Genomic DNA, 14,909 nt, shown 5'->3' with positions numbered 1-14,909 from the left:
GTTTTTAATTAACCACTGGCATTAATCAGAGTTGATCGGTAGCATCATAGAGACCTAACTGAAATCCATGCTGCATGAATGTCCCATACATTTAGCTAGTGTTTTTATATTGACTACAGTTATCACCTTAACACCTGCACATGTAATGTAAACCAAAAGGCTGGCAACAGTTACTAGTAATGTCAAGTTTCACAAAACCTTTAAATTTTTATTTATAGATTTGCAGAGGTGTTAAAGTAATAGCTTGTGGATTGCACAAGTTCCAGAGTAACTAATATTAAGTATATTAAGGTACGGTTGGTAATTTTTATAAAAAAAAAAAAAAATAACTTTCTGCCATATTTGCTCAAACTGTCACTATATACTGACAGTACTTCATGAGACAGATAACCTGTGTATATATAAAAAAGGTGTTCCTCTGCCTCCTCCTGGTGCTCCAATGGCATAACAACCAATCAGAGCTGAGGAGTCACTAACGCAGTGTCTGATCAAAACATCAAACTAGGCAGCGCTGATCAAATCTAAATCAAGAGTTTACAGAAACCTATTTTAGGGTACCTTTTAGCTGTAAAATAAGAAAGTCTGCTCTGGCTGATTGGTCGGTGCTTGGTTTATGCCCGACTGTTTTCAACATGGCAAACCTTCCTCGCCAAACAGTGTGCTAAAATAGGTTACTGAAAACATTTGACACAAGACAGGCAATGCAGTCAAATAATCTTGATTCTTATCTGCGCTGCCTAATTTGACGGTTTGATCGGATTTCACGAGTAGTCATTGACACTGAGTTAGAGACTCCTCGACTCTGATTGGTTGTTTGTATTTGAGCACAGGGGAAACTGGCAAATGCCATTAGGAGCAATAGAGGGAGGCAGAGGAATGTGATTTTTTTTGACAGATAATCTGTCTCATGTACAACTGTCAGGAAATTATTTTAGAAAAGCAAAATACGTAAAACCATACTTATACATAATATTGCTACAAAATGTTGTGTACCGGAATAGGGGTCATTAGGGCAATAAAAACTAGAGAGGATATTAGAGAAGTTGAAACTTTGAACCATATCTTTGCTTCAGCTGCTGATTTGAACTCCTGACCACAATCACACTGGACCTGCTGTGGATACAATCAGAATAAATATGAGTAAGATCCCAGTTTAAAATCATGATAGTGAGCAAAACAAAACACTAAGTTGTAAAAAAATGAATTACCTGTTCATAACACCCTCTCTCCATACCAGTGACTGGTTACATTTTTTGGTTGGTACATCAACACAAAATTATTTGTTGTTAATCAGTACAACATTTTGGCTACAAATGCAATAATGGGTGATAATGTAGCTCAATTTTACTTGAGAGGGAGAACAAATGTTAGCCTATAAGCCATGGTTTTCCACCCACAACTCATTCAAACGGACTACATAACTGTGGTGCATAACAGTGGCATCTCGTTTATTTTTCTCAAACACCTACACGAACTGCAAACAAAAAATTATCAAATACAATTATACATAAAACTAGATGTAAACTAGAATCACTGTTATGAAGTGCACAGTAAACAACAGTAAATAAAATCTCAAGAGGAACTTATACTTCTACATGGCCTGTTACTGAGTGGGAGCACATTTAAGTGCTAAAGCAGTCCACCAGCTTTTTTGAATTCCAGGGACCTGCGTGGTTGCTCAGAAACTGTTGCTTGACCAGATCTTTGACTGTCTGGTACACGGTGGCTTCCACCTACAAAACAAACCATTTACAACATCATGCATCCAATCTGCATCAATGAAGGAACGTTACAAAACACTCAATTAAGTCACATCCACCATAACCAGACTTGATAGGTTTACAGTACCGCAGTTCTCGGATGGAGCGCTGAGCATTCATGTAATCACGTATATCTGACACGCACCTTGATGCTGTGGTAGGTGGGAAGATCCAGCAGATAGCTATGACCACCCAGCTGTGCAACTCGGAGGAAATAACTGTAGAGGGCTCTTTTGCAAAGTCTGCTGGAGAATCCAGGCCCGCTCACAGATGGAGAGCTGGGAAATAAGAAAGTACACCATAACTAATATCCCAATAAATGCTTCACTATACACACACACACACACACACACACACACACACACACACACACACACACACACACACACACACACAAAAAACACACACACACACACACACACACACACACACACACACACACACACACAAATGAGTCATAAACAAGCTAGCCAGTTAATTAGCAGGGGGACAAAAATTGTCAATATAAAAATGTGTGTCTTAACAATGTTTGCACCTCCAACACTATTTTGGAGGATGCAGTCTCTGCTTCAGTGGCTTTGCTGTGCTGAACATTAAAAAGTTTGTCAAGACAATTCTTCTGCACCGTTACAGCAAAAGTATGAGAATGTTAATAGAAGCTGACATTCGCAGACGGCCAGTGTTGCAGTACTAGAGATCGGTCTTAGTCTCGAGACCACTTTTTGAAGGTCTCGGAATCGACCGCATTTTTACTCAGTCTTGTCTCGGTTTCGGATAAAGGAGGACTTGGGATTTTATTTCAAGACTGGTCAAGACCACAACTGCAGGGATAACACTAAATTGACTGTGCATTGTCTGATGTTTTAACATGATTACAGTGATTGGATGTAAACCTTCCTGCTTCAAATGCAACTAATAACTTTTAACCCCCTCTCCCCGCCCCCTAAACAGGGAATGCGGGAGACAGGAGAAGACGCTCTGGCTGTCTGGGAGAGGTCAGCCAAATCGTCGGTAATAAAATTTGGCTACCTAAACCGTAAGGAGTTTATTTGCAAAACGACATCTACAAGAAAACACAGTAGTGTGTAAATTCGAGGAGTTCCTATGGTTAGCATTTTCCACATTTTATCGTGTCATGCAGCGTGGGATGCACACTGGTCTTGGTCCTGAGTTGGTCTTAACCCTCAAAGTCTTGGTCTTGTCTCGGTCTCGATACACTCTGGTCTTGGTGATGACTTGGTCTCTGTTTTGGTGGTCTTGACTACAACACTGCAGATGGCTGTGCAGGGTGACGTATATCATTTTAAGGTCTGCTCCGAGAGCACTACAATGTTTGCAGCCCATCACATTCCTCATCCTACTCAAAACTTCCTTTGTTTTTATTATAACTAATACATTCTACGTATAATGGAATCTTCTATGTATAATTCAAAAGGTTTTGGGTGCATGCCAAGGCTTTCAGGAAACAGTTGATTGCTTCAGTGATGAAAACCATAGCTAAAAGAAGCTGGGAATAATTGGCATGCTACTTTTTTGTCACTAAATTAAGGAAGTCTCATACGATGGAAGCAGCATCTCCTTTTGTTTTCACACTATAATTTGTTTTGGTTTTTAGAAGTAGTTCTTGCCATCCTTAGAATTCCTTTTCAACTCCCCGTGCACACTTTATGTCATGTAATCTTGAACTTACATTTGAATGTTTTCTATTTGTATTCTAGTTTATTGTTTGGAACGTCCTGCAGAGCTCAACCTAACACTGTTAACCACGGTTTCGCCGAAAACTAAAAGCTGAAAGACGCAGCAACACTGCGAGCCCCAAGCAGGATCTCAAATCTATTTTTGGCTGTAATCTCTGCTCAAAAAAACACAGCAGTGAAAGCCCCGTCTGTGTCACACTTTAGCTACTGGACATCAGCAGTTGTCTGCCGCCCCAAAACCAAGAGATGGCAGGAGCCCCAAGCTTCAGTGACACAGTCAAACAAGCACAGTACATCAGGCAATGCAAGCTGTTCTACTCTATTCCTGGAAATGGCTGCAGGAGTGTATGAGGTAAGCTTTTAGTCAGGTCGAGACTCTGCAACAGGAGTGCAGGACATCATAATGGTCCCATATTTCTGATGCAGGGACAAGTTAAAGTTATCTTCACTTCTTAAAATTAGTGACATTTCATTCAATTCAAAAGCATCATGCAGTTTTCAAAAAGAGAATGTAAATGCATATGCATCTTACCTATCAATGATGATGCCCTTGCTACTGTCCAGAACTTCAATATCCTTGTCTCCAAGGCACCAGTTGATGCTGAGATCGGCATGCTGCGGGGAGGCCCCAACGGGCCCCACATAGTCGCCGCAGAGAAATATGATGTTGTGTTTTTTGTAGGATGGCGGCAGAAAGTCCTCCCATCCATCACCCAGTCGCATGTTGGTGTTATCAGACACTTCCACATTTGAGAGCTTCTGGCTCCCTAAATAAATAAAACAATCTCAATATTTGCTCTTTAATCTTTTAGGAATTTACAAAAACACAAGTAAAAAGAAGTGATTCATGTAACATTACATTTAAAAAAAGAATCCTTATAAGTGACTATTCCCATTTCAGCTAGTACATCATATAACAAAAACATCTCACTTACTGTTTATGACCATATGCATTGGAAATTATACCACCAGGGCCTATAATACGAAGCAGGATCAACATGCCCTGGATTTATTTCAGTTACCCGGCATCACTAACCGCGGTCCCGCATAACCTGTGTCACTAGTTCAATCAACCCAGGTTTTTACAATCTAGAGACGCGCGCGTTCACATAAAAAGAGGCAGTGTTTGCACAGCATGACCAATCGCAAATATCTACCAGAGCCGCATATTTTACATAAGAGCAAACTATAATTCTACATAAATATGAAGAACACAGACACGGTTTTAGAGGCAAAACGCAATACAGTGGCTGCTTCCTAAAACAGGAAGGAAAGCTGGCAAAAAAATAGCCGATGCTGTAAATCACATTTAGCATACAGCTATGAGAGTCAATCTTCTCATATAACTCTAGTATAATTTCCTAAAATATTGAATAATTGCATTAAGGCCCTTCACCTAGCACCATGCTGGTGATGTAGAGTGGCTGGATGAAGTGGCTCAGTAATGCACCCTGCACCCCAGTGACAGTCCAGCGGCACAACTTGTCACTACCAGATATGCAGCAGACTTTGGCACCCCAGAGACTCGGGTCAAGGTAGGCTACAGGGACCAGCAGGCCCTTGGCATGACACTGCAGCTTCATATCGGTCCAAATATCATTTGCAGGGCCCCTAAACAGGACAGAATGTTGTATGTTACTCATTTAGATACCATTCTAACCAAGAGAAAAACAAATCGTATATACCCATACTTACAAGCATGGAAACATAAACCATATTGAAACTACTGTACTCCAAAAGGTAACAAAATATAATGTGCATTAGACTGAAAGTAAAACATAAATAATAACAATAATTGCAGGATGCCACTATTCTCAGAAGTCAAATATACTCTTTCGGAATAAAATCCTTAATTTATAATCATCCAAAGGCATTTCACATGCACACTTCCAATTACTGCTTTCAATAAAGCAAAAAAGAAGGGAATAAAAGTACTTGAAGCAGAAGTTCTTAGCTGCTCCTTCAGGACACTGATTGGTGTAGAGATGCAGACTGGTCTTGGGTTTAAGCTGAAGCTGGGGGCTGTCTGCACTACTCTCGAAAATACAGTTCTCCTTGGCCTTTGGATCAGCATCAAAGAACAGCAGAAGCTGTTTGTACAGAAACCTGAACACAAGCCAAAAAATACAATTCTCACTTTGAGCCACATCGGCACTTTCAATGCACCAAAAACACCATTTATGGTTCAAGACAGTGAGCTCGCTGATCCAGGCTGCCTGCTCCAACAAGACAGGAAAAGGCATGTCATGACTTCATTCTGAATGTTCCAGTAATGAGGAAAAGGTAATGTGTATACATTGCATTAGTATTTAAAAGGTAGGATTGTTTAAATTAGGGCCCTTGTTGGAAGTCATATAAGCAGTTTTGTACCTCAGGAGAGCCCGTCTGGCGATGATGATGGCGTGGCAATCATGGACCATTGTCCCATCGAAGCAAAGCCACTTGCTGCAGCTTGAACGGCCAGCTCCCAATGCCACCACCTTGTAATGCTCACTTGGACGATTAGCTGTATCCAGCACTTCTGTAGGAAAATTTTACTATTTTTCTTTGACATGGAGAATGCTGTGTGTCAAACATTTAACTATGAGGTGAAGAAGTGAAGACATGTTTACCAATATATTTCAAAAGCCTTGATATAATATAAGAGAAGCTAGCAAGAGTGAAATGCCTTTTATAAACCATCCTCAGTCTCCACTCAACCCTTAGCTTGTGACTGAAAATAAATGACCAATAACTATTCAGACGTTGAATAAAGAGTATGGTTTAGACATGCTCTATATGAAAAGTGGCATTAGATAACTTCTGTTGTTCTGCTATAAAATCAAAATTCACTTGACATTGACTTGAATTAAGAAAAGAAAAAAGTAACAGCTCTTCAGCATCAAAATGTCAAAATCATGGTTGGCACGGGCAAGCATGATAAATGTAGTGAATGATGTTACTATTCTGAGCATAAAGAATAGGAACACGAACAGACATGTATTCAACTATCATTTACAATACTGTAAATTAACAATGTCTTCCTCTTAAAGTCCAACTGACATTAAACTGCATTTTTTCATCTGTAACAGCATACATATCAAAACAGTTTCACTGACATGACTAAAGGTGCTTACCTCTTATTAAGACAAATGCTGCCATGTGGCTCTTACAGCCATGGAAATCAGGACACATCTTCAGGAGGCTGTCAAACTTCTCACTACTAATTGCTGCCATATGATTCTTGTGCCAGTCAGTTCTCCAAACTAGAAGAAAGATATAAATAAAACCAAGACATTTATGTAATCAGGGATAGAATGTATTTTGGACTTCACCATGTTAGTGCTGTTCTGAAAACCCATTTAAGATACAAGTGATAAGACGTAGTGCTCGCCTTTTATTTTTATAAGATACTTTTGCTCTCAGTAAAGCAGCACAGATAAAAGTCAGTAAAAAACTGATGTAATATAGGCTGTTGCTTTGTATTGGTACATTTGGGGGTGCATCGATTCTTAGATGCATCGCGATGCTGTAGATTATGTCTCGATGCAGAAAAGTCAATAATCGGAAATTTAAAACCCAATTCTCAACATTATGATCGCCTGTAACAATTTTTCTAAATTGGGCTGTATGTTCCACGCTAGGCTACTTCTTGAGTTTTGGTTAGTGTGGCGCAGCGAGCAACCGCAGATGGATATAATCTGCGGCACCCCCTATCTTAAAAGCTAGTGTATGGAAGCATTTCGGCTTCTATGTAGTTTAAGAGAAAAGGGACCTGGACAATTGAGCTCCATGTGACCACAAAACAAAAATATTTTTGACCATTTTGTCATTTTCTGACATTACCACTGTCCATCTGATGCTTTGCCGCCGTCTTCAATGTATTGTATTTTCTATCTAGCTACAGAGACAGACTTTCATCTAGTGTTATGTCCCAGATTGATATTCTAGAATTTCCAGAGGGCTTTCTATTTCAATCACTACTATTCAATCACAACTTCTTCATCAGGTGAAGCCTGACAACCTTTACCTTGCAGTGTTCTCCTAAAGCCAATCAAAAAAAATGGTCCGTGTGTCTACAACACTTGTTTCGAAGACACTTTAGTCTTATGAAGCGTCTTACAATAAGAGCAATAAGTGCTAGCATGAGGTCTTAAATTATGGTTTTCATTCTGTGTTGGAAGATGTATAATGCCTCTGCTGTCCTGACTTCAGTCGGCAGTTTATTCCACTACTGTGTGACAAGGACAGAGAAGAGCCTAGACAAAAATAAGTGACCACTGGGTCCTCTGAGTGACTGGAAAGCCAATAGTCCAGAGGACAGGACGAGCCTGAGTTTAGGGTCTGACTGTGGCTTTGAGGAGGGAGCAGATCTTCTGTAGCACCAGAGACAAGAACTTGGATGCATGCTGCAACAGGAAGCCAGACTAGAATTAGATATTGAATGCCAACATCACACAGTGTCCCGAATACTACTTTACCTTCGTCTGGTTTGTTGAAGTCCTTGATCTGGTCCAGGAGAAGCTCTTCATCCAAGAGTATGCTTCCAGCAGGCGACATACCACCGAGAGAGAGGGCGGCCGGGTCATCATCTGAGTCTTCATCCTGAGAAAAACAAAATAATTCTGGTAAAAAATAGGAACTGTGGTTTTTTTCCTCTCATCAACCTTGAACCTATTTCTTTAGTGTTCATTTAGGAAAGCATTTAGTTTTCAAGACAATCCGCACATGTAAACATACTGTTGATGATACAAGGACCATGTAAAATGTGACATTAACATTGAGAATGTATTCCTGTTGTTCACAGCGTAAGTGACAAAGTGGCTGCAGATGGTTTTGAACCCCTCCAGTTAGCTGGATAATGGTATGAAGCACTGCTTTACTTGCCAGTCAAGTCATCTGCTGAGAACTATCACAGATGTTTAGATTTCACTTTGATGTCAGATTTTCATTAAGACTTAACACAGTCATTTATTCCCACATCATTTCAGGTTGTTTGAGAAGGACACGATCATGAAAGCAGAAAATTGTATCTAAGGTTGCATATAATGTTTTCCCCCCAGGAAATGGGCTACTGGAGGCAGTGTGCGTCACATGCTGATAGCATCTCTTCTTTTGGGATCAAATAAACTAGGTGTAAGCCTGAACAATAACCAAACACATTTAATACATGGCCTTTTGTATGCAACAGCAACTAAGTAGTGGGAATACCTGACATTACCTCTTTCCATTTATTTACTGTACCTCGTCTCCCAATAGGATGTCGCCTGAATCGAGTTTTTGGATAGAAGCCCTCTCAGTTATGGGTTCGTCACCTCTGTCATGGTATCTGGAAGCAGGTAGATCTTTCCTAAGATCATAATATAAACAGTGAAAGTATTTAACATTGTAAATTGAGCAGCTAATCCATCAAAATGTATGGATGAATGTAAATGAACATATGCACATCACAGAATATCAGTGACGTAGCAAAGCAGTTAAATAACAAGTCAAACTGAAGATGGCTGTTAATATTTTTAGATTTTCCTAACCACCATTTACAGTCAATAGCAGTATCATTTCTCTACACATATTGTCTGCGTTAGGAGGAGGGTGAGATTCAAGAGTAAAGCATCATTACATGGCTCACCGGTGCCATTTTCTCTACCTGCATGTTTAAGTAGGGAATCCAAGAAATAGCCTGTGGAATCTCAAATTAGATCATACTACTTCATTTACACTTCGGGTATTCAGCTGAAACATTCTCTAAGATTTTGGGGGATATTTTGATCTTTAAGTCAAAGTAGAGTTTTGGTTGCCAATTTTATAGTTGATAGAAAATAAAATAAAAGGAAAAAGAGGATGACTAAGGCAACAAAGGTTCAGAGCAGATTCAAACCAAGTACATGACATGTGTTTCACAATGAAATGAGCCAGTGGGTTGTCTGCGGTTTACTGTCTGTAACTATGGATATTCCCATTAATGAGCTTCAGTAACTGACAGTGTGTGTGCTTAATTTGGACAGGACACACTAGCCAGCAGGGTCCTCACCTGCTTGATCTGAAACCTCAGTAACAAGCAGCCACAACAAAATAAAAGCCAAATCGCAGTTGAAAAAGAAACAGTTACAGAGTTATAGAGTGCACCCCCAAAACAAAACAAACCCTAAAGTGAAACAGAGAAACAATTAAGTCAGGCCCAATGCAAGAGTAAACACAGTGACAGTGCATTTGTCATGTTTTAAAACAGGGTTAATATGTCACCACTGTCATGTGCTTAAAATTTCAGAAATGCTCTCAACAATTTCTGCCCATAATGAGACCAGGAGGATACCGGCTACCCTAAAAAAAAAATCTCTTATCCAGACAAATGTAGATTTAGCAATAAGCTGATCATCATAGATGTTAGACCTGCTTAATAGCAAGTATCCAGTCAGACATCTCAGGTCATCTGGTTCTTGCTGTACCGAGAGTCAACTCAAAGTCCTGAGTAGCTGCCTTTAGTTTTGATGACCCTAGATGCTGAAGTAGTCTCCCTAAAGGACATCAGATGTGTTCAGTCTCTCATTTCTTTTAAAATGGCCCTAAACATTAGTGATGGGCCGAAATGAAAATTCTTGGCCGAAACGGGAAGCCGAAAAAAGAGGAAACCAAGACCGAAAACCGAAACCGAAACACCGAAAGAAATTAAGCCAATTATTAGTACCATTGCATTTATGGCTATGACTGTGTCCTAACTTTACTAAAATCAAGGCATTGCAATTGTATAAATTAGTATTAAAGTTTAATTAAAAAAATATCTAGCAGAAATATGGCTACAATCTGATAGTCACATACAGTATATAGTAGCCTAAGAACAGAATAGCTTACCTATTGTTATTATTATTATTATTATTATTTGAGGCACTTTCTTGCAGGATTTCACTGAACATATCAGACAACGAGGGTGCATGCTCCTCATCTGGTGCAGAGAGACAAGTCTTTTTTTCTGCGCTCTGATCTCCTCCTGCGCTGGGCGCTGCGCTGGGCGCTGCTCCATGCGCGCTCCGTCTCCGTCTCCACGCGGGTTCTCCGCATCCATCGTGGGCCTGGATCATTTCTCGATCATTTCTCGGCTTGGCCATTTTCGGTGGCCGAATATTCGGTGCATCCTACTAAACATTTTTCTTTCTTTCTGTTGCCTTCCAGTAATGTGCAATACATCCTTTGAATTGACTAACCAATATATAAGTGTTCCTGTATGGTTGCTGTGAATGAATATTATCATTATTACAATAACAATTAATACTGTAAGTATTATATTCCTCATCATTATCAGTAGGCTATATCTTTTTTTCTCCTCCTCCTCCTCCTCCTCCATCCTTGTTCTCGCTCTTATTTTTCTTCTTACTCTCCATATAAAACACACGGTATTTTCCCCTGGGTATGAAATGTGCTATATAAATAAGGTTTGCCTTCTCTAGTGTTACTCTAACCACAACACAACACTGCCACCTTTTTCATTACCTCAGCCCAGTAGCATCGCTATAAACGGGCACATCATCGGTCGGCTGGACTCGAGGACAGTGATGGTGCAAACTTGGGTCTGGCAGAGAATGCAAACTAGCAGCACCTCTTCTTGGACTGTATTTAAATGCGTCCTGATCTGCCATGCTTTTCAAGCAACCTGTAGAAAAATAATTTGAAGTCAGTGTGACGGTTGCAGCTTTAAACTGTTAACAGGATTTCCTATTTTTGTTAGCAGAGCCACTCCTAAACTTGCTTGCTAGTTCCCTTTCATGTGGCCTTCAACTTCTCATAATGCAATGTTATTGGTGAGGATATCACAATCACTAGAATAGAAACAAATCATATACATGCCTAACCTTGTTTACAGACATAAATTCCATTATTCATTTTCATTATGCAGCAGGAAAAACAAGTAACTTAAAAGAAATACTTCTTTACAAATGTTTCACAAATCCTTGTTGGACAAACTGACTTTATACATGAACCCTTATAAACTGGGTGATACAAGCTTTTCTATGAATATTTTTATTTATTAAACGTGGAGGCATTTTCTCAGATTCATGAGATGTTATTTTTCTGTGATTTCATAGTTATTTTTCCCAGTGTTAACCAAAAGTGTAATGCTATTTCATATGGCGAAAATGAAATATGTGACCATAAAACTAATTTGTAGCAAACTCTGGATTCAATAACACTAGCAATAGCTCAAATAGACGTGCAAAACCAAGTCTGGTTATATAGCTAGGCTATTTACAAACGGAAAGACAGATTTGACTTATGATTTAACCATTTAGCCAATCGACATTGATAGAAGATAAATAGATAGCTAGTTAGATTCATATTTAATATTTTTTTCTACCATCCAATCATTTTCTGGGTCCAGCTTCTCAATCATGACGATGTTTTGCTTTTGCCATTTATAAATTGTCTATTTTATTGTTTTGGACAGATAAGACAACATTTTTTTTAAAGACATCACCTCCTTGGGCTAATTAGACTTTGATGGGCACAACATTATTGTTTTTCTCAGTGCTTTTCTTCCATTCGACCAACTGATGAGGATATTACTTGCCCAATATTATTAAGTTACTGTATTTAGCTAGGTTAATGTGACGTTACAGCAGCTAGCTAGCTAACTAGTTAACTAGCTAGTGAGGGTGCTACAATGGGTGAAGCGACACCCCGTTAGCTACCGACTAAGCTACCGTTAGCTGCCTTAAATGCTTTATTAACGGCAGTTATGAACACTTGCACCGTTCTAAAACAAATCTCTGAAAAAAAACGGTTAACATTAGCTAAACGTCAACTAATTTATTTCATCATTACTCAAACCTTAGAAAGAATGTTTGCTAACGTATAGCTACGTTAACGTTACATGTTTTAGCTAGGTAACGTTAAATTCTTTCTTCTGATTCAACAGACAACGTTTCCAGTCAAAGAAAAAGACACATTTAATGTCGAGTTTGCACGAAGTGAAACGCTTTTAACTTTCAAATAAATTGTGGCCACATATAACTCAAAGTTTACCTTAGCTAGCTAGGTCTTTAGGCGTTCTTCAAAACTGAGAGAGACGACGAAGTCGCGATTGTGTCCACCTGTCTGGATCCAGAGCCGTGGATCCGTGTTGGTGAAACTGGCAACCTTGGAGGCAAGTAAAGGAGGAAATCGAAATTTTTTGACTCATGTTGTGGTGCTGCAATAATGCGTGCTTATTAGATTATATAAAGACACTTGCAGCCTAATATTTCCATTTTTACTCTAACAACAACTTTTGACAATATTTTGAACCCTTGTCATGCACTGATGACGATTTCTCTAGTTCAACCCATAGACAGTATATAAAGGTTCAACCCCAGGGACATTCTACCAGAAAGGTACATTTCCACTTCTAAAAATCGTTGAAGGAAAAAGATTTTTTTTTTTTTTTATCTGAACATTAAGCCATATGAAGGACATGTTAAGCCATGAGAAACACATATCGTGCCATCTCAACATGTTTTTATGCCTGAATAAAAGACATTTTTCAACCCCTAAAATGCCAGCCCTGTCACAGACACATTTATCAATGTTAGAAAGGTTTCCTAATGACTTTCTTTGATACAAATAGCATTTTCTTATTGATCACATGTCCCTGATTGTATCTGACATGGTTTTGTAACTCATATAAGAAATATGTGACTTTGTGGTTAATTTTAGTGGATGGTATAAGCACAGAATAACCACCGGCTACTCATGCGATTGTAATAAATCTTCCTTTACATCCCAGATTTTTACAAATATGCAATAGTGGATATATACCCCCGCCACACTGTACATGTACACATTTAAAGAGATTAAATCATGAATAATTTCTTAAATAGTAAATTTTTATATCATAATGTGATGTGTGACAGGACTGACCGTGATGTGACAGGACTAACCATGACATGACATGACAGGACTGACTTTATGGATTTTGTTGTTGCAGGAAAATCTATGTTTTATGTTCTTTAATTAAGTTTTAGTAAGTATTCCTATTTGGAATTATTATTATTTTAATGTTAATGTTATGAGGATAACATGGTCATGTTCAGCCAATATAATATGATATATAAAATACTGTCACACAGGGCCGTGACCAGCCGTGACAGGGCCTGATGTGACGGGGCAGTCGGCCATTTTCACTGCCATTACTCAGCATGCTAGCTTCCTAGCATCAAAATTGTTAGCTTGTAAGCAAGGCATTTCAGTAAAATTTTTAGACATGTTTTGGTTTTCCAAAACTTTCATTGTTTTCTAGGATATTTTAGTGTGACCTTTAGCTCGTCCTCCCCCCAAAAAAACATGCAAAAACAAGCTTTAAATCATAAAAGTGATTGAGAAAAAGTCACCCATTATCAGTGTCACCGTGCGTTCATGGACCTCGGAAAAACGTTTTTGCGAGTGAAAACGTCACCATTCACGTAACGTCCTGTGGGAATCAGAGGTGGGAAACTCGGGCTGGATTTTGATAACCGAGTTCCCCAGTTGGTGACGCGTTGTTGAAAACTGACGTTTGATGGAGGCGACTTTGGTTAACTGAACATATTTCAATGATAATAAACTGTTTATTGTGGACAAATGCCTCTGCCAAGAAACATACACAGACATAATATGTTTCAAATTATTCATAAATAGGCCCATGTATAAAAAAAAACAAACACATTATCCGTGTCCTTTCCCGTTGGTTGTTCTGCAGATAACACAAACAAAAACCTGTCCATGTGCTGTTTGGATGCTCGCATAAGAAACAGCAGAAAATCTTTTATTATTGTGGCCTCCAATAAAAAGCCATTTGCCAACACTAAATATCAAAGAAAAGCCAGACACTATATCGTATTAAGTCGCTGTGAGCTGTAAATTCACCTCTTCTAAACAGAGGCAGAACATAACCTAATCTTGGAGCTCTCTCCACAGCGCTGTGCAATGCGAAACTATCTCGGAGCTGACCGGAAAGTAGTTCTGACTCACCCTGGGTCCGGTAATTAAGTCTACTGCTAACTTATAGCACTAATAACATTACCGTTGCCAAAATACCCCCGCAAATCAAATCCATACTTCCATGCTTCATACGTCAAGCAACAAGTGTTAAATTCGTTAACGATAATACGAGACGATACAACACCGCTGTCATTATAAACGCTGACTGTGGTCATATCAACATGCAATATCGTTGACGAAAAAGACGACACTAAAATGTTATATCTCTCTCTCTCTCTCTCTCTCTGCACAAATGCACGCACACACACACACATACACACACACACACGCACACACACAGTCCGGTTCTGCTGGTTGATTAACGCAGATATGTGCTGATTAGCTCTCATAACGGAGATATATATAACGGAATCCATGAGGCATCTGTCTGATTAGGTACTCCACATTGTCATTGTGATATTTTGTGATTAAATTCTGAATCTGCAACATTCTTTGTCAGTTAAATATAGTTGTACAATGTCTTCCT

General features: G+C 39.1%; 1 protein-coding gene across 3 annotated transcripts; it reads right to left on the bottom strand.

Moving 5' to 3' along the window:
• Positions 1 to 1,422: 1,422 nt before the first annotated feature.
• On the bottom strand, positions 1,423 to 12,726 carry adad2 (adenosine deaminase domain containing 2). Of its 3 annotated transcripts, none has more exons than XM_039776644.1 (11): positions 12,452 to 12,726; positions 10,922 to 11,081; positions 8,681 to 8,786; positions 7,918 to 8,041; positions 6,574 to 6,702; positions 5,828 to 5,975; positions 5,393 to 5,563; positions 4,854 to 5,068; positions 3,990 to 4,224; positions 1,906 to 2,038; positions 1,423 to 1,733 (listed from the first exon to the last, which is right to left on the bottom strand). In XM_039776644.1, exons 2-11 carry the CDS (start codon positions 11,065 to 11,067, stop codon positions 1,623 to 1,625), a joined length of 1,518 nt encoding a protein of 505 aa, XP_039632578.1. In that variant the 5' UTR covers positions 11,068 to 11,081; positions 12,452 to 12,726; the 3' UTR covers positions 1,423 to 1,622. The 3 variants fall into 3 exon arrangements, with proteins under 3 accessions (XP_039632578.1, XP_039632579.1, XP_039632577.1); XM_039776645.1 differs by having other exon boundaries at positions 5,828 to 5,978; positions 8,681 to 8,765; XM_039776643.1 differs by having other exon boundaries at positions 5,828 to 5,978; positions 12,452 to 12,724.
• Positions 12,727 to 14,909: the final 2,183 nt, after the last annotated feature.

This window comes from Perca fluviatilis, chromosome 16 (assembly GCF_010015445.1).
Source record: "Perca fluviatilis chromosome 16, GENO_Pfluv_1.0, whole genome shotgun sequence".
In the NCBI taxonomy this organism is placed as follows: domain Eukaryota; kingdom Metazoa; phylum Chordata; class Actinopteri; order Perciformes; family Percidae; genus Perca; species Perca fluviatilis.
The sequence above is the reverse complement of the archived record's forward strand: the minus strand, read 5'-3'. Positions and strand labels throughout refer to the sequence as shown.